At 42.2% G+C, this 24,483-nt stretch overlaps 1 protein-coding gene across 5 annotated transcripts in view; it reads left to right on the top strand.

The window, feature by feature from the left end:
• kdm4b (lysine demethylase 4B) overlaps nt 1-24,483 on the top strand; it is a 292,435-nt gene that overhangs the window by 28,264 nt on the left and 239,688 nt on the right. For 4 of the 5 annotated variants that reach the window (XM_033046656.1, XM_033046657.1, XM_033046659.1 and 1 more), the window contains 4 exons: nt 7,347-7,501; nt 9,415-9,590; nt 13,473-13,587; nt 17,078-17,271. In XM_033046656.1, coding sequence (XP_032902547.1) covers nt 7,361-7,501; nt 9,415-9,590; nt 13,473-13,587; nt 17,078-17,271 — 626 coding nt within the window. In that variant the 5' untranslated portion in view covers nt 7,347-7,360. Of the gene's footprint in view, nt 1-237; nt 258-7,346; nt 7,502-9,414; nt 9,591-13,472; nt 13,588-17,077; nt 17,272-24,483 lie in introns of those variants that run through there. The other variant, XM_033046658.1, reaches the window with a different exon arrangement.

Genomic DNA, 24,483 nt, shown 5'->3' with positions numbered 1-24,483 from the left:
TACGAAGGTGCAGTGAAAAGATTTTTGTTGCGTGTTATCCAGTCAATGAAAAGACTATACATGTTTACAATTAAGCCGTCCAGAGTGTACAGATACAGGATAAAGGGTATTGTATTTAGTGCAAGATAAATTTATATTAAGCATAATCCAAAGGTCTCTGATGAGGTAGATGAGAGGTCGGGATCACACTCTAGCTGGTGAGAGGACGGTTCAGTTGCCTGATAACAGCTGAGAAAAAACTGACCATGAATCTGGAGGTTTGCGTTTTCAAACTGGCCTGTTTCCTGTATAATTCAGTGATTCTACGATGTTACCCATCTCATATATTGCACTCTGCATTCACAATGTGGCCTCCTTTACACAAGAGAAATCATGCATAGCTTGGAGGTGTTCTGCAAAGCAGTTCTCCTATCAACCCACATGATGATCCTGTCTTCCAACTGCCTGTAACTTGAAATCCCTGTTCCAATGAAGCTAAGCAGTAGGTTAAGGATTAGCATCTTATCTTCTATCAGGGCTTATCAGGACTGTCAAATTCAACAATTTCTCTTTATTAATAGTGTATTTCTGGTCTATGCTTATCTATCTATGCTAGTAATTCAGCTTTTGTCTCTTGATATTTCCAGCATTCTTTTGGTTACAAATTTCAGGAGTGACTCTGACCTGCATTTCACAGATTTTAGAACATGTGCCCTATCTCTGTCGAGAGGTAGCGCTGTGATGGCAACATACATCAGAATCCTGTAACTTTTTTCTTGGTGTGATGGTTAGTTAAAAAAAATTAATGATTCATCGCTCGATTTCTCGGCTGAGACTGCTCAGTATCAAGAGAAATTAACTGGTACAACTGGGAGCCATTAGCACATACAGTCAAATCAAGTGTTAAAATTAAGGGGTCAGCACAATTACAGATGGCATTTACTTGAGTGAAGATTAGCATTCTTGTTTGTTTTGCTTATCAAAATAAGTATTAAGCCTGAGGAGAGCACTTGGAGGGGTATAGCATTACAGACTACTTTTTTTTGTGCCGGTAAGCACCCTTTTATTAAACATATATGTCATGTGGCCAGAAAACAAACTAATAATGTTTAACTTTTTGGACGTGCTGGTACACAATGCTAGCATGTACAGCACTTCATTTAGATGGTAATATAGTGGAGGACACGGTGTTTCAAGTCTAAGTGGCAGCGGACAAAATCCAATGAATTTGGCAGTAGGTTATGTTTTTGATTATGCGTTGTTTTATTCTGCTAAATTAACCGTGTACATCACAACCTTACTATCTCCTCTTATTGTTGAGGGCAGATTATCAGTTTGAAAATGTGAATCATAATTTTGTATGCCGATTTCCAATCTGAAATTTTCTCTTTTTTTGTAGTTTCCTAATAATGGTGTTATCCAGCAATAAATATACTAATTTATTTTGCCTCAGAAAACACCTTGGATATCAGAATGATCTTACATCATTGGTGGGGCCAAGGCACTTACCTTCCCATGGTCATCATATCAGTCATCATTAGTTCCCTCTTAATGTTTGAATATGTTTTTGTAATGGTGCGGATTTACATAAACCATATTCTGCGTTTATTTAGCTTGAGTGGTTGTTAATCTTAATGCAAGGGCTGGTGTGTATATGTTGGTGGTGGGGCCAACTTTTTGAATCATTTATGATCAGAGGGAAGTAGTACTAGTTTATATAATGTGTGGAGTAACAAAGTGGTTAATGAGGACATCAATGTGGTAGCTGGTTAAAATAAGAGAGAGTCAACTTTGATCCCAAATTGTCATGGTAGCAGTATGCAGATAATAGATAACTGGCATTTTTGGAAGATGAAGGGTTGTTTTTGGTAGGTTTTGTAGCATTCCCCGTTTTGTTGTAGTATATTAATACATTTTTAATTTAGGCATGAATGTACGGAGCATGATAAAGAAGCCTTCAGGTGAATTCAAATTCTGCTTTGTGGTTGATAACAGGCTTGTTTGGTGAAATGGGCAGAAAAGTGACAAAAGGAATTGAATTCGGAGAAGTCTGAAGTAATGCAGATGAGAAGGAAGAAGAAGGCATGAGAGGTACAGAGGAACCTTGGAGGGCATGTTTGGAGATTGTTTAAAAACAGCTGAACAGGATAATAAAGTGGTTTAAAAAAAGTAACACAATGCTTTCCTTGAATAGTGGAGGCGTATAAAAACAGTTGTGCTGGTATTGTGTACAATGTTTAGACCACAGATTCAGTACTGTGTTTGACTGGTCATCACTTTCTAGGAAAGATGTGATTATACAGGAGAGGATGCAGAGGATATTTATGAGGAGTGCCAAAATTGGAACATTTTACATGAGGAATGATAGGATAGGCTGGCGTCGTTTGCTTTCAATGGAGCAAGGAAGCTGTGATGTGTAAAGTTACAAGAGGCTTGGAATAAAAAGGAATGACTTGTTTTTGAATCCTCTGTGATGGGACAGATTTAAAATAATTGGTGAGTAGTTTCAGTTGGCCACACGTAGTATTTAATAATAATTCGATACTGGGGCAAATTCTCCTCTCCTCTGTGGTCTCACTATTATATTTAAGAATCAATTATTGACTGGCTGGCTGAAGGGGAATGAGAAAATCATTTTCAATCACTGGTTGACGTTTGGTTTTATAAGCAGGAAGGTTTATCATTGTTGAAGCATTTGTATGTGTACTTGAAGATCTGTGATCTTCAGGGGTCTGGATCAAATACTGGAAGATTGGATTATTCTGGGTAAAGTCTCTTTTGACTAAAACAGATGCAATTAATCTTGATTGTAGCTGTCAGAAAATTTATGGTAAAAGAGCCAGTGTATTGAAAAACTGAAGTTGAAGGAAAAGTGTTGTCATTGGAACGACTTGTTTAATATTATGATAGGTCTCTAATGCGAAAGCAGAAGCTTGAGTACAACACTAGTTTTGGCACTCCCTTTTGCTTTGGAACTCAAGATTCTAATCACAAACCTGATGTGCTGAAGGCCCACGGGGGACGTTCAAAGACATGTTAATATAAGATGGCTAAAAATTGGCCAGTTGGGAAAGATATCTGGAATTTTTTTGCTTTAGTCCTGCTGAAATCCTGAATCCACAGAGTTCGGTTTTATAATGCAGCATGGGTATTGAATTCTGTTGGAGCAAAGAGATAAGCATTTCTGCCATCCACCTGCCGTGACAATTCTCGTATCGGTGTACTGCCACGTGTTTTGCATTATTGCAGCGACTTCTGCATTCTAAACAAATGTGACCACAAAGTAGAGTGTAGTTATCCCCACTTCGCCTTGTCTCTCTTTGCCATCAAACTGAATTTAAAAGTAACTTGTGGTGTAGAGAACCAACTTAACTGTACATAAGCAGAGTTTTGAATTTTCTAATCAAAGTATCAAAATGTAAATTAGAGGCTTTGAGGAAAGTTATGGACGTACTTATAAATGTTGTTTTGAAAGCTTCCTCTGGTAATTTAGGTGAACGTGGCATTTAGCTGCAAAATATAATCTCTGATAACACAAACGACAAAAGATTTCCAGCGAATACATTTTACTATTGCTTTTAACAAATTGTAATCCTGTACAAATTCTGTGTTGACAAAGTAAGTGAATTTTAACCTATTATTTTCAATCCGTCAATGATATAAATTCCCAGCAGGTGGCAAATTAAAACCTGATTCTAAAGTCTGTTGCCCTTTTCTGTAACCACTTTTCAAAGAAAACAATTGGAGCACCCGTATGGCTGTTTGCAAGCACAGATACTCAAACTTCTCGCCACAGGCTCTGTCTGTAGACCTTCACTATGATAGTAATGTGGAAATGCTCAAAAAGCAAAACGGCAACAGCTTAGACCATTTCCATTTCATCCACAGACTTTGTATAACGGAATGTTATTTATCAGATCCAGTCTGAAGAAGGGTCTCGACCTGAAAAGTCACCCTATCCATAATTACTGCTAATAATTTAGTAACCTTTTAAGCTGTGGATGCTTAGTTGAAGCAAGATGTTTTATTGGATTACTTTACAGTGTTTAAGTTAGTGGAATCAGTTAATGCTACAGTGACATATAACTAGCAGAGAGAGTGCACAAACTGATAAATTAGTTTTTGTTAAATACGACATCACCTTAGCTGGCATCACCTTCAAGATAAGCTCGTTTCCAGTCTTGTTTTTTCTAGGTTCTGAAATAGTTGATGAGGCCAAAGTGGGAACTGTAGATTTTCCCACAGATGGGACAAGAGCTTTCTAATAGGGCGGACAGGACGTTTGTGAGATGGGGCATATGACCGTCTGCTTTCGCACAGTTTCTGCGTGGTCTGGATGCGTGTGATTCAGATTCCCATTGCATTGTGAACGGTAATGGGCCGGACGCTCCCAGAAGTCGGGAGGGATGTTGCTTTGCTTCGACGAGGTCTTGAACATGTCTTTGAATCTTTTGCTCTTTGTCCTTGGTAATTTCTGCTCATGACAAAGCTTGGTATAGTGTGTCTGTTTTAGGAGTCTGGTGTCGGGCTTTGGAATGATGTGGTTTGCTGAGTGTGGCTGAAGTATAATAGTGGATGTTGGCCTGGGACAGGGCACAGACACAAGTTCCTTTCTCTCCCAGTGAAATTGGAGGACTTTGTGGAGACACATTGGTGGTATTTTTCTCGTGTCTTCAGATGCCAGCTGTGGGTAGTCTGTCTCTGAAGGATGTAGGAAAGCAAGAACACCACTTAACCATGAGTCCTGTGTCATGTCTGGGGATTTTCAGACACCTTCAATTGACCAAAGACTCTTCTGGCTCTTTGAATGCGGTGGTGAATCCTGCACCAAGATGTGCCTGCCCAGATGTTGAAAGTGGCCTGTGCTTTCCAGGATCTTTCTGAAAGCGTTAATCATCAGAGGACAATGGGTTGCAGCAGGTATGGATTATTGAGGGGTATTCATCTTGTGGGTGTTTAATATAAGACGCATCTTCTTCTAAGCTGATGATGACTTGCAGCTCAGCTTCTAAGCTTGTGCAGAGCTTTGTGGTAGCTTTCCTACTGAGGTCAGAGTGACTTTGATTCAGTTTCTTCCCCTCCTTTGTCAGACTTCTGAATGGTCCTTCCATAAGCTACGGTACTGTATGATTCACCTCTACCCCATTGTGTATATTGGACTTTGTCTCTGGAACTGGAACGCTATAAGATGAGACGGTGCACTAGTGTGCACTAGCTCACATCTAGAAAATTACTTTGCTCTTCTGGTTTGCCCCTCCAGAAGGTGGTGTATCCATTGCTTTGTTAATTGAACCGGCCATCCCCTGATGTTGTAGCTTACTCAGTGCAGTGTCCAAGTTCCCAAACAACATATTAGCCGAGTGGCCAGGTCTAATGGTACTCGAATTGTTCATGAAGGTCCTTGCATTCCAGGTTTGCAACTTCATAGTGTGGACTGTTTGTGCCTGGTTTCATTTTTACATGGGGTAGCCTCTGCATACCGCCCATAATATGGGCTTCATAGATCAATGTTTTAAGCCAGTGGCAACAGATCAGGGTAGTTGGTAACTGGGCTCTGCTCCCTGTGCATTAATGCACAGAAAGTTCCTTATATTTGAATGACTGTGTGGCTGAGGTTGCTTACCATTCTTTTGAGGCAGTGGGTAGTATTACAGAGGGTTGTGATGCTTCTCCATCAAACATATAATTTGTTGCCTTCAGGAAGATGGTGCTGAGCTGCCATCATGGGTGGAAGATAGTTCTGCAGTGCTGTGAGATGGGGAGAGCCAAACATTTGACCCTGAGACTCATCCTTATGTATTATGGTCTATCCAGTCACCAGACTTCATTTGGCATTGCAGGGTTGCATTTATGTGCCAAACGCAGGCAAGTTGGGCCGAAGGGCCTGTTTCCACGCTCTATGACTCTATTATGTGTTTTAAAAAACATCCTTGTTTATTATTAACTATTTGAAAATCTCGCTCACCAAGTCAATGACTAGAGTTGCCAAAAAATTAATCTGGCACACTCAAGAGTTGCTTGATTTCATTCTATGATTTAAACTGAAGTAAGTTTTAGTTTAGTTTAGAGATACAGCGCGGAAACAGGCCCTGCGGCCCACCGAGTCCGCACCGGCCAGCGATCCCCGTACATTAAGGCTATTCTACACACTAGGGACAATTTACGCTTGTACCAAGCCAATTTAACTACATACCTGTACGTCTTTGGAGTGTGGCAAGAAACTGAAGATCTTGGAGAAAACCCTCGCGGTCACAGGGAGAACGTACAAACTGTACAGTCAGCACCCGTAGTCGAGATCGAACCCGGTGCTGCAAGCGCTGTAAGGCAACACCTCTACCGCTGCGCCTCCGTGCTGGCCGGTAAATGAGGGAGAAAGCAAGATGAGCCATATTCAAAATTCTCAGTAACCGCATTCCCCTCTCCCGGTTGATAGTGACACTTATTTTCTTGGCACACTCAACATTCCGCATACATACACACCTTTTCATAGTTGGGTTTGTTAACGACTGATCTTATTTTCCCATCACAGCACGTAATGTTCCATTGTTGGCATGACATGATGTTGTCTTGCCTCCTGACCACAGCCTGCACTTTCTAATGAGGGCTGGCAGCTGCATAGAATGAACAGTTCAGCATAAATTCCTCTTTCCAGACTACTTGTGGTACATTCCATGCACAAGCTATACATCTGAATACTGTTTATTTTAAAGCCTACTGTGCCATGTAATTAATCTTAAGGCTAACTTTTGCAGTTGTTTCCATGTGAAATGAAGGTACACTAATGATCGAACAACATTGTTGATAGCACAACCTTTAACAGTTGGAAAAATTGAATGCACCTGGGGGTCTTTCAGCCCTTTAAGTCTTTGTCATAAGAGCAATTAGGCCATTCGGCCCTTCACATCTACTCTGCCATTCACTCATGGCTGATAGATCCCATTCTCCTGCCTTTGACACCCATGTTATTAATCAAAAATCTCTACTTTAAAAATACCCACCGATTCTGCCTCCATAGCCGGCTGCGGCTATGAATTCCACAGAGACAGCATCCTCCGACTAAAGAGATTCCTCCTCATCTCCTTTCTAAAGGTATGTCCTTTCATTCTGAGGTGGTGCTCTCTGGTCCTAGACTCTCCCAAAAGTTGAAATGGTCTCTCCACATCCACTCTATCCAGGACTTTCACTATTCAGTCAGTAAGTGTCAATGGGATCCACACTCATTGTTGTATGCGCCCAACACCATTTTCTGGAGGATGCGCGGCGGATACTCTGTCAGCAAATGCATCACTCCCTCTCGATCTTAAATCCAGATATGCGGAACTCAATTTGTGCAACTTTTAATTAACTTGTCTTTTTAAAAAAAATAGGTATTTGCATCGCCATGGAATCAGAGAATCCAGGTCCTCCCAATCCGAACTGCAAGATCATGACCTTTCATCCAACAGTGGAAGAGTTCAAAGATTTTGGGAAGTATATTGCTTATATTGAATCTCGGGGAGCCCATCGGGCAGGTCTGGCAAAGGTAAGACATCGGATGAGTCAGGTTATTGACATTGTGTGCTCCCTTCTTGGTAGCCGGTTATTTTGACATTGTCACTCAGTCTGTTGACTATGTTGTTGCGATGGCTCCCACCCATTCGGTTAATATTACGTGTTACTGGAAGAGTGAAGACAAATTTAATTGTCATATGTACAGGGAACGGGGCAATTACATTCTTATCTGTTATAGCTTAATAGGCCTGCAACAAAAACAGTCTGAAAAAGGGTCTCGATCCGAAACGCCACCCATTCCTTCTCTCCAGAGATGCTGCCTGTTCCGCTAAGTTACTCCAGCTTTTTGTGTCTATCACAGTCCATAGAAGATTGGAGTTGCTGAGGCTAGTGTTGTGTAGTGTACAAGAGCTTGATGATTGCTAGGAAGAAGCAGTTCCTGAACCTGGTGATCGTGGTTTTCAAGCTTCTGTACCACATTATCAATGATATGATGAAATGGAAGCACGGCCAGGATGGTGCGAGTCTTTAATATTGGCTGCCTTTTTGAGTCATAGAATCATTGTTTGAAGGCAATGGTTTTAAACAATTTTCCATCATGGCGTTGATTCTAAAATTCTTCAAGCTTCAGTCATCCCTATCTCTAATTGGCTGCAGCCCTGTAATCCTCCAAGATATTTTCTATTCATTTGATCAGGCCCAGGTTTAATCACAGAGCACATGTGCCTTCACCTGTTAAGGCCTTAAATTCATTTTTCCCCCCTTTTTAGCCTCTTCTCTCCCCTCTACATTAAGGCTGAACTTATAACCTGCCCCTTCTGAACAAGATTTGGGTTATCTGTCAGTTGCTCTGTGTCTTGCTTGTTTGATACCTCTTATGGAAACGCCTTGAGAATTTTGTTGTGTTAGCAATGTTTTATAAATAGAAGTTGCTGTCATTTATTCCACCGTCTGATGCCCCACATTAAACATTGTTTTAGTTGCCTCCAGTAATTTGGAGTTGCATGGTTTATGTTCATATTGCTGCCCCTTAATGTCTCTAGGTTTTTCATTTTAGAACCCATCCATCTAAAAATAAACAACTTTGCAAGAATCTTGGACAGGTTATCTATCAGTTGTTATGCAGGAGTGATGAATGTGGAAACACAACCTGTGACTAAAATGTCGAGGGAGCACTCCCAGTGTTCTTAACATCAATTTTCAGTCCTTCAATAACATCAGTCCCTCCCAACCATAGTTTACGAGCCTGGCTAGACACCACATCCTGACATGGAATTGTATAGATATTGCGTTACTGTCCTCTGTGCACTGCACTTTTTTTGTGAAAGTGAAGGTTTCTTGTTAGTAGCAGTATTGTTCATTGAGAATCGCCTGCTGACAATGTGTTAATGCCTCCCTCTAGTGGTGAAGGCATGTAATTGCCCCCCCCCCCCCCCCAGGCCCTGACGGCATACTAGTGCCCTTCTCTGGTGAAGGCGTGCCGATACAGGATGTCAGAAACTTCTCTGCACTCTAAAGCAAATTGATTACATTATTACAGTGTTATATTATGTGCCTGTATTCTGTTCTACAAACAGGGAATACAAATATTATGATTTTTCTTTTGAAAAGCAAATGCAAATGGAATGATAAATTGGATTGCTTACCCATGCTATTTGGAAATCAGGCACTAAGACATTTGCAGGTGGTGCAGAATAATTTGGTGTTGAACAATTGCAGTCAATATGTGTGTAACTCTGAATAATGTTATAATTGTTTTTCCCAGGGCACAGCATGTTTCTCAAATGCAATCAAATAACATATGGACAAGTAGACACAAGGGATTGTAGTTACCAGTTTACTATGTACACGTAGCCTCTAACTTGAGACTCAAACTGCAGATGTATATCATAGGAACAACTGCAGATTTTGTCTTTTAATTCTTGTATGTTCTATCCTTTTCAGGTCATTCCACCTAAGGAGTGGAAACCAAGGATGTCGTATGAAGAAATAGATGATATGATGATCCCAGCTCCAATCCAACAGGTGGTGACTGGCCAGTCCGGGCTTTTCACACAGTATAACATTCAGAAGAAGTGCATGACAGTCGGGGAGTACAGGAAACTGGCCAAAAGTGAGAAGTATGGACACCTTTCTTTTCAGTTTGTATTTTAATGTTGCAAATGTGCTGAGATGTACGCTTGATCTGAGATCTTATATCTGATCTGAGATCTTATATTTGCAGTTGAGCAATAAAATAAAAGTTGCGTGGTCAGGGTAAGGTACAAATTCAAGAATGGTGCGGTCGTTTTAAAAAGGCAGTGTTATTTGTATACATTGAACTAAACAAATTGAATGGAATGCCTTAAATTACCATACAAAATATGAGTATGTAAAGAAGAGCTTGCACTTTTAATGACTTGAAAGTTTGGAATCCTGGAACAGAGTACTATTTATTTTAGTTCATGGAAAGACATTTTCAGAAACACTTGTGATGCATCAGTTTTTAATCTCTATACATTTTTAACTCGATGAAAACTGTATGGATCAGTATGGACTAGTTCAGGCTTCACTCTTTTTTTCGACACCATCTCCTTTGGGTGATTACCAGAACATGACGCGTATATACTCAAAAGCCTTTTACCACTGTCTCAACACTGATGTACATATTCCACCTACCATGGGCACATTTCGAAAGTCATGAAGTAAAGTGAATGAAATACAGTTTCTGTATGATTGGCATTAATGGCACAGGGTTTTTCAAGATTTTTCCAAAGATAGGTATACTGGATTTTTTTCATGAATATTTATTGATTTAAATTGAATATTCCAGTATCTGCAGAAGCACGGCACTAACTTGATTATATCCTAATAATAATAATAGTAATAATAATAATAAATACTTTATTGATCCCCTCAGGGAAATTCAGATGTCCAGAAGCTCCCAACCAACAAACCCACAGATTCAAAACGAACGCAGACAGAAAATACATAGAATACAATGTGGACACTACCTGAGAGCAATAAATACTTAAAAAGACCAATAATTAACAGTTAAAAATTAATAATTGCAAAATGCATCCCCCTACAGCCTAGCGGTCCGAATTATAAAATCTAATGGCTGCAGGGGTGAAGGATCTCCTGAACCGCTCCGTTCTACAGGGCAGGGAGAGGAGCCGGTTGTTGTTCCGAGTACTCTTTTGACTCTCCAGAATTATATGGAGGGGATGCCCGGGGTTTTTCAGGATGACCTGCACCTTGTGCCTCATACGCCTCTCAAGCACCTCCATCCCAGAGTCTACTCTCCCCTCCAGCACTGAGCTAGCTCGTTTAACCAGTTTGACCAGCTTCCTATTGTTTTTTGCACTAATGCTGTTGCCCCAGCAGACAACAGCGTAGAAAATAACGCTTGCGACCACAGTGTTGTAAAACATGTGCAGCATATCCTTACACACATTGAAGGATTTGAGCCTTCTGAGGAAAAAGAGTCTGCTCTGGCCTTTTTTGTAGAGGGAGTCAGAGTTGACAGACCAGTCCAGTTTGTTGTCAAGGTGCACTCCAAGGTATTTATATGTCTGCACCACCTCAATGTCAGCCCCTGCAGCGTTGACCGGCTGAAGGGGGAGCTTGGACCTGCCAAAGTTAACCACCATCTCTTTAGTCTTTGTTGTGTTCAGGGTGAGACAGTTCTCTTCACTCCAGGCACAAAAGGCACTGGTCAAGTTCCTGTATTCCTCCTCCTGCCCGTTCCTTACACATGCCACAATCGCTGTATCATCTGAGTATTTCTGTACGTGGCATGTGTCAGACTTATAGTTAAAGTCTGCTGTATACAGGGTGAAGAGGTACGGGGCCAGAACCGTTCCCTGTGGGGCTCCAACATTGCACACCACTGTGCCAGACACACTGTCCCCCAGCTTGACAAACTGTGGTCGACCCGTCAGGTAATCGTATATCCAGTAGATAAATGTGGAATCCACCCCCATGTTCTTAAGCTTGTCATTCAGAATCAGGGGTTGGATGGTGTTGAACGCACTTGAAAAGTCGAAGAACATAATCCTCACATAGCCACCGGGTTTGTCCAAAAAGGAGTAGATCCGGTGCAGCATGTAGAGGACTGCGTCATCCACCCCAATGTTCTCCTGGTATGCAAACTGTAGTGGGTCGAGTGTGTGCTGGACTTGTGGTCTCAGGAGACGAATGAGTAGCCGCTCCATTGTTTTCATAATATGGGATGTAAGGGCCACCGGTCTGTAGTCGTTGATCTCGGTCGGCCGCCCTGCTTTGGGAACCGGCACGAGACATGATGTTTTCCACAGACCTGGTACCCTCCCTGACTGGAGGCTCAGGTTGAAAATGGTCTGGAGCGGCTCCGCCAGCTGAGCCGCACAGTCTTTTAGTAGCCTGGGACATACACCATCAGGGCCAGCTGCTTTACCAGGGCGCAACCTCCTCAGCTCAGCTCTCACCTCGTCCGCCGTGAAGAACAGTTATGAGCGATGCATGCTCATTTATGGTTGTATTTGTCAGCATTTAATATAATGCAAGGAAAGTGTTCTCGTGTCATTGACAAAAATGGGGTGTAGAGCAGAAACTAGATTCACAGAGGCAAAAAGGTTATGCACTTTAACAACCTAATATTCATTATTTTTACATGGAAGTATTGAAGTTTCATTGGGCATAGTTTGTTGAATGGATGAATTAGAAATTGAAGCCTCCTAATATCCTGACTGGTTGTGTACTGTAAATTGTGAACAAGTCCAGTACTGTATACAGTACTCTGGCTGTGCTCAAGCCACATCCTGTACAGTTCTAGCATGATTTCCCTGCTCGGTTATTCTGTGCCTTGGCCCATAAAGCAAATCTCCCGTACTTGGACATTAATACCATCAGTGAACTGTGGGCATGCACGTCAAGATCACACTTGTCCTTACATTTCTTGGAATCATCATTGTATATATCCTTTCCTTTTTTGCACATCCTAAATCTGTTATTGCACACTCAATAAGCTGAATTTCTTTTCAGTCCTTTTTGTGCCCACCATGACCATTACCTTTCATCTTGTCACTTTCTTAGTGATTGTGTGTGTTTCTACTTTCCCGATTTAGGTGGCAGATTGTCAATGCCTTGCTGAATCCATGTTTAGCTAAAGTGCCATCCTGAATGAACCTCCCCAGTAAATCCTTTACTTAGACGTGACCTTTGCTTAACACATCTATTGTGACTTTTATTGATAACCCTGTGTGGTCTCGATGCCGATATATACAGGTCCTGCTCAATAATTTGCCCATTGTTGATGTGAAGTCTGCTGACCTCATGTCATTCATACTGACCTTACCTGCTGTAGAGTTTGGTGCAATGGTGACATTTAAAAGGCATTGACTGTTACTTCGGTTGGAAAGGTTTAGATGGACATGGGCCAAAAGCAGGCAAGTGGGACTTGCTCAGTGATAAAACCTGATTAGCATGCATGAGTTGGACCGAAGGGCCTGTTTCTGTACAGTTTAGTTTAACTTATTGTCACGTGTACCATGCTCGTTTTGTTGCATGCAGTAAGCACAAAGACTATACATGATTACAATCATGCCAACCCGTATACAGATGCAGGATAAAGGGAATCATGTTTAGTGCAAGGTAAAGTCCGATGAAAGATAGTCCGAGGGACCCCAATGAGGTAGATGGTAGGTCAGGACCGCTCTAGTTGATGATGGGATGATTCAGTTGTCTGAGAGCAGCTGGGATGAAGTTGTCCCTGAATTTGGAAAGCTGTTCCTGAATCTAACTCCATCTCTATGGTTTTGTATTAAGATAACTGTACCACACATCAAACCTACCAGCACACCTGTAGTTAAAGAGGAAAGAGATAAAGCCAGCATTTTTTCACCCCTTGCTTCTTTTAAGAGCCTGGGATATATATCATGTAGGTCTGAGGATTTATCTTTTTATACCTTTTCTATTTTAAAATAGAGTAACATATTTCTGAAAAGAACACAAAAGTAAATGCTGTAATCCCTCTCTTTCAGGTATTGTACACCACGCTATATAGATTTTGATGATCTTGAACGCAAATACTGGAAGAACCTGACATTTGTTTCTCCCATCTATGGAGCTGATATCAGTGGTTCTCTGTATGACAATGTGAGTAGTGACGCATATTTAAAGAAGAGCATGAATCTTTTTTGAAAATAAAACATTTTGAGACTTTGCTGTGAGCTCAGCCCACGTATGGCAGGCTGTGAACTCTGGAGTTGTGGAAGCTCCGGCCTTCGTTCCTCTTTGTTATCTGAAACATAATTTGTTTCCTTTTCCTGATGGAAGGTGACAATACCCTAGCTTGTGCTCTTTGTGAATCATGACTTGGATTTATACCTTGAAGCCTTTCACTGAAATCAGTGAACACTTTATACACTGTGTTTCAGCAAAATACAAGTTCAGAAAAACAACCTGCGCACAGCAACCTGTCACATGTGGTCGCACCTGAAACCATTGACTCGTGTGTTCATCAGGTCATAAGTGATGGGGGTAGAATTAGGCCATTCGGCCTGTCAAGTCTACTTTGCCATTCAATCATGGCTGATCTATATTTCCTTTCCAACTCTATTCCCCTGCCTTTGCCCCATAACCTCTGACATCCGCCATCACCATCTATCATCAAGTGACGTGTGTTTGGCCACTACAGAGCGGCAAGATGCAGGCAAATGTCAGGCTGGGTGATCTGGCCTGAGGACTAATAAGAAAAGAGTTCCAAACATTTTGACCAATGGCCTATATCCAACATTGAATGAACCATTCCTTTCTACTTTTAACCTCCTGTTCTACAACACGTGCTAACAGGCCTGCACTGATATTTGATGTGATCAGACAGACTTAGTAAATCAGACTTGGCAAGCTTAATAATCAATGCCAGCAAAGAAATTGTGCACCCCTTGCCTGAGAAGAGTTGTAATCTATTACTCCAGCTGATGAACCACCTATCCCCAGTGAATGGACATGGGATTTAAATCTCCTCAGTTTGATGAAGGGTCTCGACTCGAAACATCACCTATTCCTTTTTCCAGAGATACTGCCTGACCCACTGAGTTACTCCAGCATGTTTTCCATTTTAAATCTTAAGATTTTTTTTCAAATTTTTTGCTATTTTGATAGCTGTTTCCTTTACAGCGTTTCATTTTGAGAGAGAAAAATATATTTTGGAGTATTTATTTAAAATGAAATTGAATCAGTGGGTCCCTTACAAATTGGCACAAGTTGTAATAAACTTGGTTGTATGGATTCGGAACTGGCTTACTGAGTGTTGTAAACAGAGGGTTGCAGTGGAAGGGCAATATTGAGGCTGGAGGTCTGTAACAAGTGGGGTTCTGCAACCTCCGTTATTTGTGAAATACATAAATGACCGGGATATAAACGGACGAGTTGGTTTGCAGATGACACCAAGGTGACACCAAGATTCCTGGGGTTACAGACTGAGGAAGTCTGTCAAGGTATACAGGGGGATATAGATCAGCTACAAAATGGGTGGAGAAATGGCAAATGGATTTTAATCTGAGCAAGTGTAAGGTCATAAAGTCATGCAGCACCAAAAACAGGCCCTTTTACTCAGCTTGTTCATGCCGACCAAGGTGCCCCATCGACACTAGTCCCACTGTCCATGTACATGTCCAAATGTATTTTATATGTTCTTATAGTTTCTGCCTCAACTCCTACCCCTTACTAGGATTTCTAGGGTTCTGCCCCTACCTCCTCTGGCAGCTCATTCCATATACCCACCACCGTGTGGAAAACATTGCCTATCCGATTACCATTAAATCTTTCCCCTTTCACCTTAAATTTATGCCCTCTGGTTCTTGATTCACCTACTCTGGGTAAAAGACTGGCCATCGAACCTGCCTAATTCCCCCAAGATCTTACGCACCTTTACAAGATCACCTCTCATCCTCATACGCTCCAAGGAATACAGTCCAACCCTGCCCAATCTCTCCCTATAGCTCAGGCCCTCAAGTCCTGGCAACACCTGGGAGGTTGAACTTTGCAAGGTCAAATGGAAGTAGAAAATATACAATGGATGGTATGACCCTTAACAGCATTGATGTACAGAGTAGTGGAGGTCCAAGTCCATAACGGCAACACAGTGGAGAGCTGTAAAGCAGGCCTATAGTAAGCACGCTTCCATAGGTTGGAGCATTGAGTATAAGAGTCAGGAAGTTATAATGTGGCTTTATTTTTGATTAGGCCACATTTGAAGTATTGCATTCGTTCTGGTTGTCCAATTACAGGAACGATGTGGAGGCTTTGGAAAGGGTGCAGAGAGGTTTACCTGAATAATCCCTGGAAAAGGGGGTATTAGTCACAGAGAGCGGTTGGACAGACTTGGATTAATTTCTCTGGAACTTGGGAGTATATAATATAATTAGACGTATAGATAGGACAAACAGTCAGAACCATTTTCCCAGGATGGAAAAATCAATTACTAGAGGGCATTGGTTTAAGGTGAGAGGGGCAAAGTATAAAGGAGATGTGTGGGGCTGTTTCTTTTACAGAGGTTGAGGAGTGCCTGAAATACGCTGCTAAGGGTGGTGCTTGAGGCAGATGCGATGGCGGCATATTTAAGACTATTAGATAGGCACATGGATGTCCAGGGAATGGAGGGATATGCATTATGTGCAGGTAGGTAAGAATTGGTCTTAACATCATGTATGGCATAGACGTGGGCCGAAGGGTCTGTTCCTGTGCTCTATTGTTCTATGTTCTCAGATTAGTCCTTTTTTATTTCAGATTGTTTTTTTACCAACGAGTCAACACTATTTGGTATTAAATGCACCAGAGTGATTGGTGTGACTGTGGCAAATCTAGTTGCAGTTGCATTAATGTAGGTTTGATTTGTTCTTTTTTCTTGGCAGAATAGCAGATGGACGTAATTCATTGATTTATAGCTGTCCCGTCAGGAATGGTTCAAATTATTTTTTTCTTTAAGAGATCTGGACACAGTAAAGATCTTCACTGTTAACACCATTACTGCTCTACTTTATTTGATCTTAATGGGTCATAAATTTGCTGTTTCAAAATATGATATGGATAATCAATTTAAACTTGTTTTGGTGGTCTGTATTTTTTTTAGGCCTTTTAGAAACATAGAAACATAGAAATTAGGTGCAGGAGTAGGCCATTCGGCCCTTCGAGCCTGCACCGCCATTCAATATGATCATGGCTGATCATCCAACTCAGTATCCCGTACCTGCCTTCTCTCCATACCCTCTGATCCCCTTAGCCACAAGGGCCACATCTAACTCCCTCTTAAATATAGCCAATGAACTGGCCTCGACTACCCTCTGTGGCAGAGAGTTCCAGAGATTCACCACTCTCTGTGTGAAAAAAGTTCTTCTCATCTCGGTTTTAAAAGATTTCCCCCTTATCCTTAAGCTGTGACCCCTTTATTAGTCATTAATAAATAATTGTGTTACAATGGATCATGGCTGCATATGTTACAGTATCTAAATGTTAGGCAAGATTACGTATGGAAATATTTGCACAATCTGCTATATGCATTCCAAAATACATAATAATGTAAATAATTAAAACAATCTTGTGTCCTTAATGGTAACCTTTTCATTGCCATCCATTTTTTGTTTAGAATGTTGAGGAGTGGAATATTGGAAATCTGAACACGTTGCTGGATATGGTGGAGCATGAATGTGGAATTGTGATTGAAGGTGTAAATACTCCATACCTGTACTTCGGGATGTGGAAAACCACTTTTGCCTGGCACACTGAAGACATGGATCTCTACAGCATTAACTATTTGCACTTTGGAGAACCGAAATCTTGGTATGTTCAGAGATTGCATGAACAAGTTGAACTAACAAATTCATTCTTTCAGCACCACCTCATTAACTTTAAATATTTAAAAACAAAATGATTGTGCTTTGAAATATTTAAGGTTATTGGCATATTGCTACATATTGGGGACCACGTAGTTTATCATTGTTGACCATCTTATTGACTACATCAAAGTATTATACAGGTTTCTGCCAAGCCTTTCCTCCCTCTTTTACATCAGTCACCTAAAGGAATTGGAATATGACTGCAGAAAGCTTTGTTAATATGTGGACAGAAGGTACTGCGGGTGCTGGACTCGAGCAAGTACTCGAGGAACTCAGTGGGCCAGACATCATTGCTACAAATTTACTTCAGGGTTGACCTGACCCTTGTGTGGATTTTGATATCCATCCCTACATCTCAAGGAGGAATGTCAGTAATACCCTCACTAGGGTCTCCGTGATATCCCGCACCTCCGCTCTTGCTCCCCCTCCGTCTAGTCGTAGCAGGGCCGGAGTCTCCCGACCCCCCCTAGTCCTTGCCTTTCATCCAATCAGCCGTCGTTTACCGCACATAATCCTCCAACATTTTTGCCACCTCCAACGGGATTCCATCATTAGCCACATCTACCCATCTCCACCCCTTTCCGCTTTCCATCGCCGAGTTGTGGACTCCTATATATCGGTGAGACCAAGCACAGACTCGGCGATTGTTTCGCTGAACACCTCCGCTTAGTCTGCCTAAACCTACCTGATGTCCCGATTGTTAAACACTTTAATTCTCCCTCCAATCCCCGCACTGACCTTTCTGTTCCGCACTTCCTCCATTGTCAGAGTGAGATCCAGTGCAAATTGGAGGAACAACACCCCATATTTCGCTTGGTCAGCTTACACGCCAGTGGTATGAATATTGACCTCTATCTAAGTAACCCTTGCTTTCCCTCTCTCTCCATCCCTCCCTCTTCCCAGTTCTCCGACATGTTTCACTGTCCATTTTATTTTATCTCTGTTTGCTTTGTTGTTACCTTCTCCTAGCTAACAATGATCTATTCTACGTTTTCCTTGATCTCCACCCCCCTTTGATGTCCCTTTCTCACACCTTGCACTTCCTGATCTTTGTCTCCCCCTCCCCTGAGTCTGAAGAAGGGTCTCGACCTGAAACTTCACTCATTGCTTCTCTCCAGAGATGCTGCCTGGCCCGCTCAGTTACTCCAGCATTTTGTATCTATATCAGTAATACCGTTAGCTCGGCAAAAGGGGTCTGGCATTAAAGATCTGGAGCAGGTCCAGAATGGCATAGCAGGCAGCAAAACTCTTTATATACTATCTGTATATTTACATCAAGGTGGTAACAGTGTGCAATCCGTCATTCTCTATTGACCTGTTGCAACGTGGACCTTCATCAGGATCTACTTGTTTTTGTAAGTTAAATATGGTAGAGACTGATCACTGGATATCTGCACAGAGATTTTTTGAGGTGAGTTTTTTTTTTTAGCTTCTCTTAATTTCCTAGGAAGCAGTGTAATGTTCATCCACTTTATGGTGTAGAAACAAGGAACTGCAGGTATTGGTTTACAAAAAGAAGCACAAAGTGCTGGAGCAACTCAGCGGTTCAGGCAGCATCTCTGGAGAGCATGGATAGATGAAGTTTTGGGTCGGGACCCTTCTTCAGACTTGTTTAACTACGTGGGTCTCATGGTTTATCATGTGCAGGCCTCTTTGGGTATATTTAAGATATAAAAATATCTCCATAGCTCTGATATCACCCACTGCTTTATCCATAAATTTGTAAGTAGTTTCAGAAAAGGGGATTTTGCGTATGTCAAGAGGGGTATGTTGACTAGCAAATTTTCACTGCTTGCAGCTGTTTCTTTTAATCTTAAAATCAATCAGATAATTCTCTGGTTGTGCACGTGAATTGTAGGAAGCCTATTCACCACGTAGACTCGTATTTACATGCTCTTCATGCCAAAGCTTTCTTCATGTTTTGCTATCTGCATTGTGATAAACAAGATGGGAAATATGAGATTATATGATCCTTTCAAAGCACAGTCATAGGATCATATGATTCAGCAATTGTAATACCGTTGTTTAAATCTTACTTCAGGGTTGCTTCACTACCTTAACCTTGGGTGTAATAGTATACTTTTGAATTTTGTTTGAGATAAACCAAAAAGCATTTAAAACAAAAAGTGGCTGCCTAAATTCCATTAACAATTTGAAAGAGATTAGAGGATTATTTTCATGAATTAATTGGAATTAATACTTTGTGTGTGTGTGTGTGTAACCCTTATTGCTGATCAATAAGTAAAAGATGAAAGTCTTAACCAGTAATGATGACCCTTGATAACTTTGCCGTGTTCTCTTATGATTAATAATTTTAAGTTAAAGTTCAGTGGGGGATTTACGTTGCCCTATTTTTTTAGATGAATGCAGCATGTGATTTTTCTGCAAATCAGCAAAAGATATGTAAATTGCTTTAGTCGACCCATTACAATATGCCGTTAACGATACTCACCTCAGGTGAAATGGAAAGTAGGACTGTAACTTCCTAGATTACTTTATAGGTCACTAATATTTTTGAAAGGTGTAATAGCCCAAAGCAATATAAAAGCTGCTGACTCCCACAACTATCTCGACTACACTTCTTCCCACCCTGCTTCCTGCAAAGACTCTATCCCCTATTCTCAATTACTCCGTCTATGCCGCATCTGCGCCAAGATGAGGTGTTCCATACATCAGAGATGTCCTAATTCTTTAGGGAACGAGGGGTTCCACTCTCACATCATAGATAGGCCCCTCGCTCGTGTCTCCTTGGTCCGCCGCAGCTCCACCCTTGCTCCCCCTCCCCCTAGTCGCCACAGGGACAGAGTCCCCCTGGTCCTTGCCTTTCACCCCATCAGCCGTCGCATACAACACATAATTTTCCAAAATTTCTGCCACCTCCAACGGGATCCCAGCACATCACATCTTCCCATCTACACCCCTTTCCGCCTTCCGCAGAGACCGTTCCCTCCCCAACCCCCTGGTTAATTCATCCCTTTCCACCCAAACCAACCCCCTCCCCAGGTACATTCCCCTGCAACCGCAAAAGATGCAACACCTGTCCCTATATCTCCTCCCTCGACTCTGTCTAACCTGAAAGGACTGTCGGGGTCCATGGACAGAGGTTCACTTGCACCTCCTCCAACCTCATCTATTGTATCCGTTGTTCAAGATGTGGACTGGGAGTAGACTGGGCGATCATTTTGCTGAACACCTTCGCTCAGTCTGCCTGAACCTACCTGATCTCCCGGTTGCGAAACACTTTAATTCTTCCCTTTCCCACACAGACCTTTCTGTCCTAGGTCTCCTTCATTGTCAGAGTGAGGCTAAACGCTAATTGGAGGAACAGCATCTCATATTTCGCTTGGGCAGTTTGCAGGCCAGTGGTATGAATTTTGATTTCTCTAATTTCAGGTATCCCCGGCATTCCTTCTCTCTCTATCCCGCCCCTACCCCAGTCACACTAGTTTCTCACTTTCACCCTACAAACAGCTGACATTGGCCTGTTTCCTTTATCATCATTACTTTTTTGCATATCTTTCATTCATTGTTCTTTATCTCTCTACATCATCGTCTATATCTCTTGTCTCCTAAACAAGAAGGGTCTTGACCCGAAACGTCGGCAATTCCTTCTCTCCAGAGATGCTGCTTGTCCCGCTGAGTTACTCCAACTTTTTGTGTCTATCTTTGGTTTAAACCAGCATCTGCAGTTCCTTCTTACACATAAAAGCCACTGATGTGGGTTGAAATCTTCAGGGTGAGTTGTCACCTTTGAATAGGGGGTCCAGGCATAACTGACAAAATCATTGTTCTGTCCTTTTGAGAGGTAGTCCCACAGTGTCCCACACTGTCCCACAGTGAGTTGCCAGTATTGTGACTAACCTCAAGTGTAAACTTTCTCTTCCTTCTGCCGAGATTTTCAGAATGTAAGCGCAATCCAATGCTGTCCCTTAACAGTGGTAATTTTACAAGCATACCGATGCTTCTATTTATTATCAGTCGATTTACTTTTAAAAATGGTATTTCAGAGCAGATTGCAAGTGACTTTCAAGGACTTAAAAGTGAAGTGGACAAATCAGCATTTCATTGCCATAACTTCCTTTCCCTAGCTTTGTCTTGCGATGGACAATAATGTGCTTCTAGACCACTTCAGTGGGTATATCGTGGTTGCTGATCATGCCAGCATTATACCCACAAACTCCGTCACAAATATCCAGAGGACAGGCAAGTTGATAGTTTGAGAGGTGTTGTGCATTTGTCACTATTTACACTGGCTCCCCAGTGCTACTGACAAATGGGCTTGAGGTTCTCCATGCTATTCTGAATGCCGCTCCACCATTTTACGATGTGAAAATAACCATGAATTATTTCCTTGGTCCACCTGGTAACCTGTTGCTGTGACAGTGCGTGGAATGGTGTGTCTGTTTCATGAGTTTTGTGTTGGGCAAGTGAGCGACATGGAATGTTGATGGAGCCACATGATTGTACTTACAACCTTGTTGCAGGAGAAGTTGGCCCAGGAAAGAACGCTGATGTTGGTCTGCTTAGCCAGTGTGTGCATCTGGACGATTTCTGTGGTTGAGTTGATGGTGTTTACCGTGCCTTGGGGTGCTTATGTGGTCTATGTTTCTACATGCAAATGGGCAGAAATCACAGCTACCTGGGGGACAGTGATCTTTGTGCGTGATCTTCAAAGAAGATTTTGTTCTGTTGACCAAAGGTTGCACTGGCATGCTGCAGACGATAGTGAATTTCATCATCTAATCTACCTTTGTTGAGAGGTTGCTTCCAATATTTGAAAAGAAGTCCATGTTTTCCAGCAGAAAGCTTGTTGGAGGTGAGTCCAGCTCTGCAGTGAGAAAAATTGAGTAATTTTGGGTTGATGACACACCTTGATTCATTCCTGCATTGTGATTGTTTAGTTTTAGTTTAGTTTAGAGACACAGTGTGGAAACCAGTCCGTTGGCAAACAGAGTCCATTCCGACCAACGATCCCCATACACTAGCACCATCCCACACACTAGGGACAATTTACAATTTTACTGAAGCCGATTGACCTATAAACCTAGAACACCTAGATCTTTGTAGTGTGGGAGGAAACGGGAGCATCCGGAGAAAATCCACGCGGCCACAGGGAGAATGTACAAATTCCATACAGCCAGCACCCACAGTCAGGATCGAACCTGGGTCTCTGTCACTTTTCAGAAGACCTCACATGGTCCACCAACACCGCTGCGCTGGTCAAGAAGGCACAGCAACGACTGTTCTTCCTGAGGACATTAAAAAAGACTGGTCTGCCCCAACAGCTGCTGACAACCTTCTACTGCTGCACCACAGAGAGCATATTAACGTATGGCATCTCTGTGTGGTATCTCAGCTGCACGGAGGCAGAGAGGAGAGCTCTTCAGCGCATCGTCCACAGAGCGCAGAGGATCATTGGGACACAGCTACCAGCCTTGGAGGGCATCTACCACACACGGTGCCTCAGGAAGGCCGTCAGCATCCATAAAGACTCCTCACACCCTTGTAACGGACTGTTCGAACAACTTCCCTCCGGCAGACATTACAAGGCCTTCTACGCCCGAACCTCCAGACTCAGAAACAGCTTTATTCCCAGAGCTATAGCGGCTCTGAACCGGCCCTGCTGAGTGCCCCCAATCCCCCCTGGACTGTCTCTTGGATGGTCACGTCACACATTTTATTTATTTATTTTCTTTTTCTTTTACATCGGTTGGAAGCTGCATACTAACTCTCGTTGCACTGATGTGCAATGACAATAAAATTTATTATTATTTTTATTATTATTATTATTATTACTGCTGCCCTGCTTATGGTGAATTCATTGGTTAAGATCAAGGCTTGCATGACAGCATAAAGACAGTGCATTTTTGTGCTCCTCTCGATTGATGGATTCGAAGACCAGTTGTAATGGGCGATGCATTTCTCTTGGAGTTGCTGTGCATTATTCCTTCAGGTGTGGCAGAGCTGCTGACCTTGGGTACAGTCTATGCTGAGCTTGCATGTTCTCTCTGTGATTGCTTATGTTTCCTTTAGATGGTCTCGTTTCCTCCCACTTTCCATGCGGGTTTTCGTAGATTTATCAATTACACCTGTAAATTGGTGTAAGTTAGCGTAAACCCCCCCCCCCCCAAAAAAAAGCTGACTACACGAAAGAGCGAACCGGGGCCAGAAGGAAATAACAAGAGAAAACAATTGGGACTAAAGGGATTCTAGTGGATAGATTTGCCTCGGTTTGATTGTAGCACAGAATTCATACAGTTTTGAGACATCAACCCTTTGGCTGCCCGAAGGAGGCAATTGAGGACAGGTGAATATTTTCTCTGTGGTTGAGATGGTAGATCAAGAATGCAGTGGCTTTCGTCTTCAAGGTGGTCATGACTTGTCATCTCACTGATCTTGTGGCACGCTCTTCTCCACGTGGGAGGTAAAGTTGCGAACTCTTTGCTGAGTTTTAGAACTTCAGTTGGGATACTGTTTGCAGTGGCGAACCAGAGGGGGCGTGACCTGGAACAGGGAAGGAAGGAAGGCGGGAGGCAAGCAGCAGAATACAAGAGAGAAGAAAGGATATGCAAGGGTTGAAGGGAGGTGGACAGGGGTGAGGGGAACAATGAAGAATTGTCCATGATGTATGTCCTGATTAGAACTAAAATGCATCACCATGCACATCAGGATTAATTTCCATTTACTATTGTTCTGCCCAATTTACCAGCTAATCAGCATTCATCTTGAACACAAAACTATCTTCCTCACTATCACCATCAATATAACGTGAATAAACGCAGACTTTTGCTCATTGTAGGGGAATTTAAAACTGGAGGGCTTGGATTTAAGATGAGAGGGGAAAAAATGTAAAAGGTACCTTAGGGGCACTATTTCAGATAAATGGTGTATATATGGAACAAGCTGCCAGAAGACATGGTAGAGGCAGGTACAATATTGACATTTAAAACACTTAACAGGTGCATGGATAGGAAAGGTTTGGAGGAATAGGGGCCAGGTACAGGCAAGTGGTACTAGCTCAGTTAAAGAACTTGGGCGACATGGACAAGTTGGGCTGAACAGCCTGTTTCTGTGGTTCTGCAACTCCATTAGATACAGGAATAAGAAGGATCAAGGATGAGGAGCTGGAAGGACATTAGATGGGGACAAGTGGAAG

This window comes from Amblyraja radiata, chromosome 29 (genome assembly GCF_010909765.2).
Source record: "Amblyraja radiata isolate CabotCenter1 chromosome 29, sAmbRad1.1.pri, whole genome shotgun sequence".
NCBI classification, from domain to species: domain Eukaryota; kingdom Metazoa; phylum Chordata; class Chondrichthyes; order Rajiformes; family Rajidae; genus Amblyraja; species Amblyraja radiata.
Note: the sequence above shows the minus strand (reverse complement) of the source record. Positions and strands in the feature narration are given on the sequence as shown.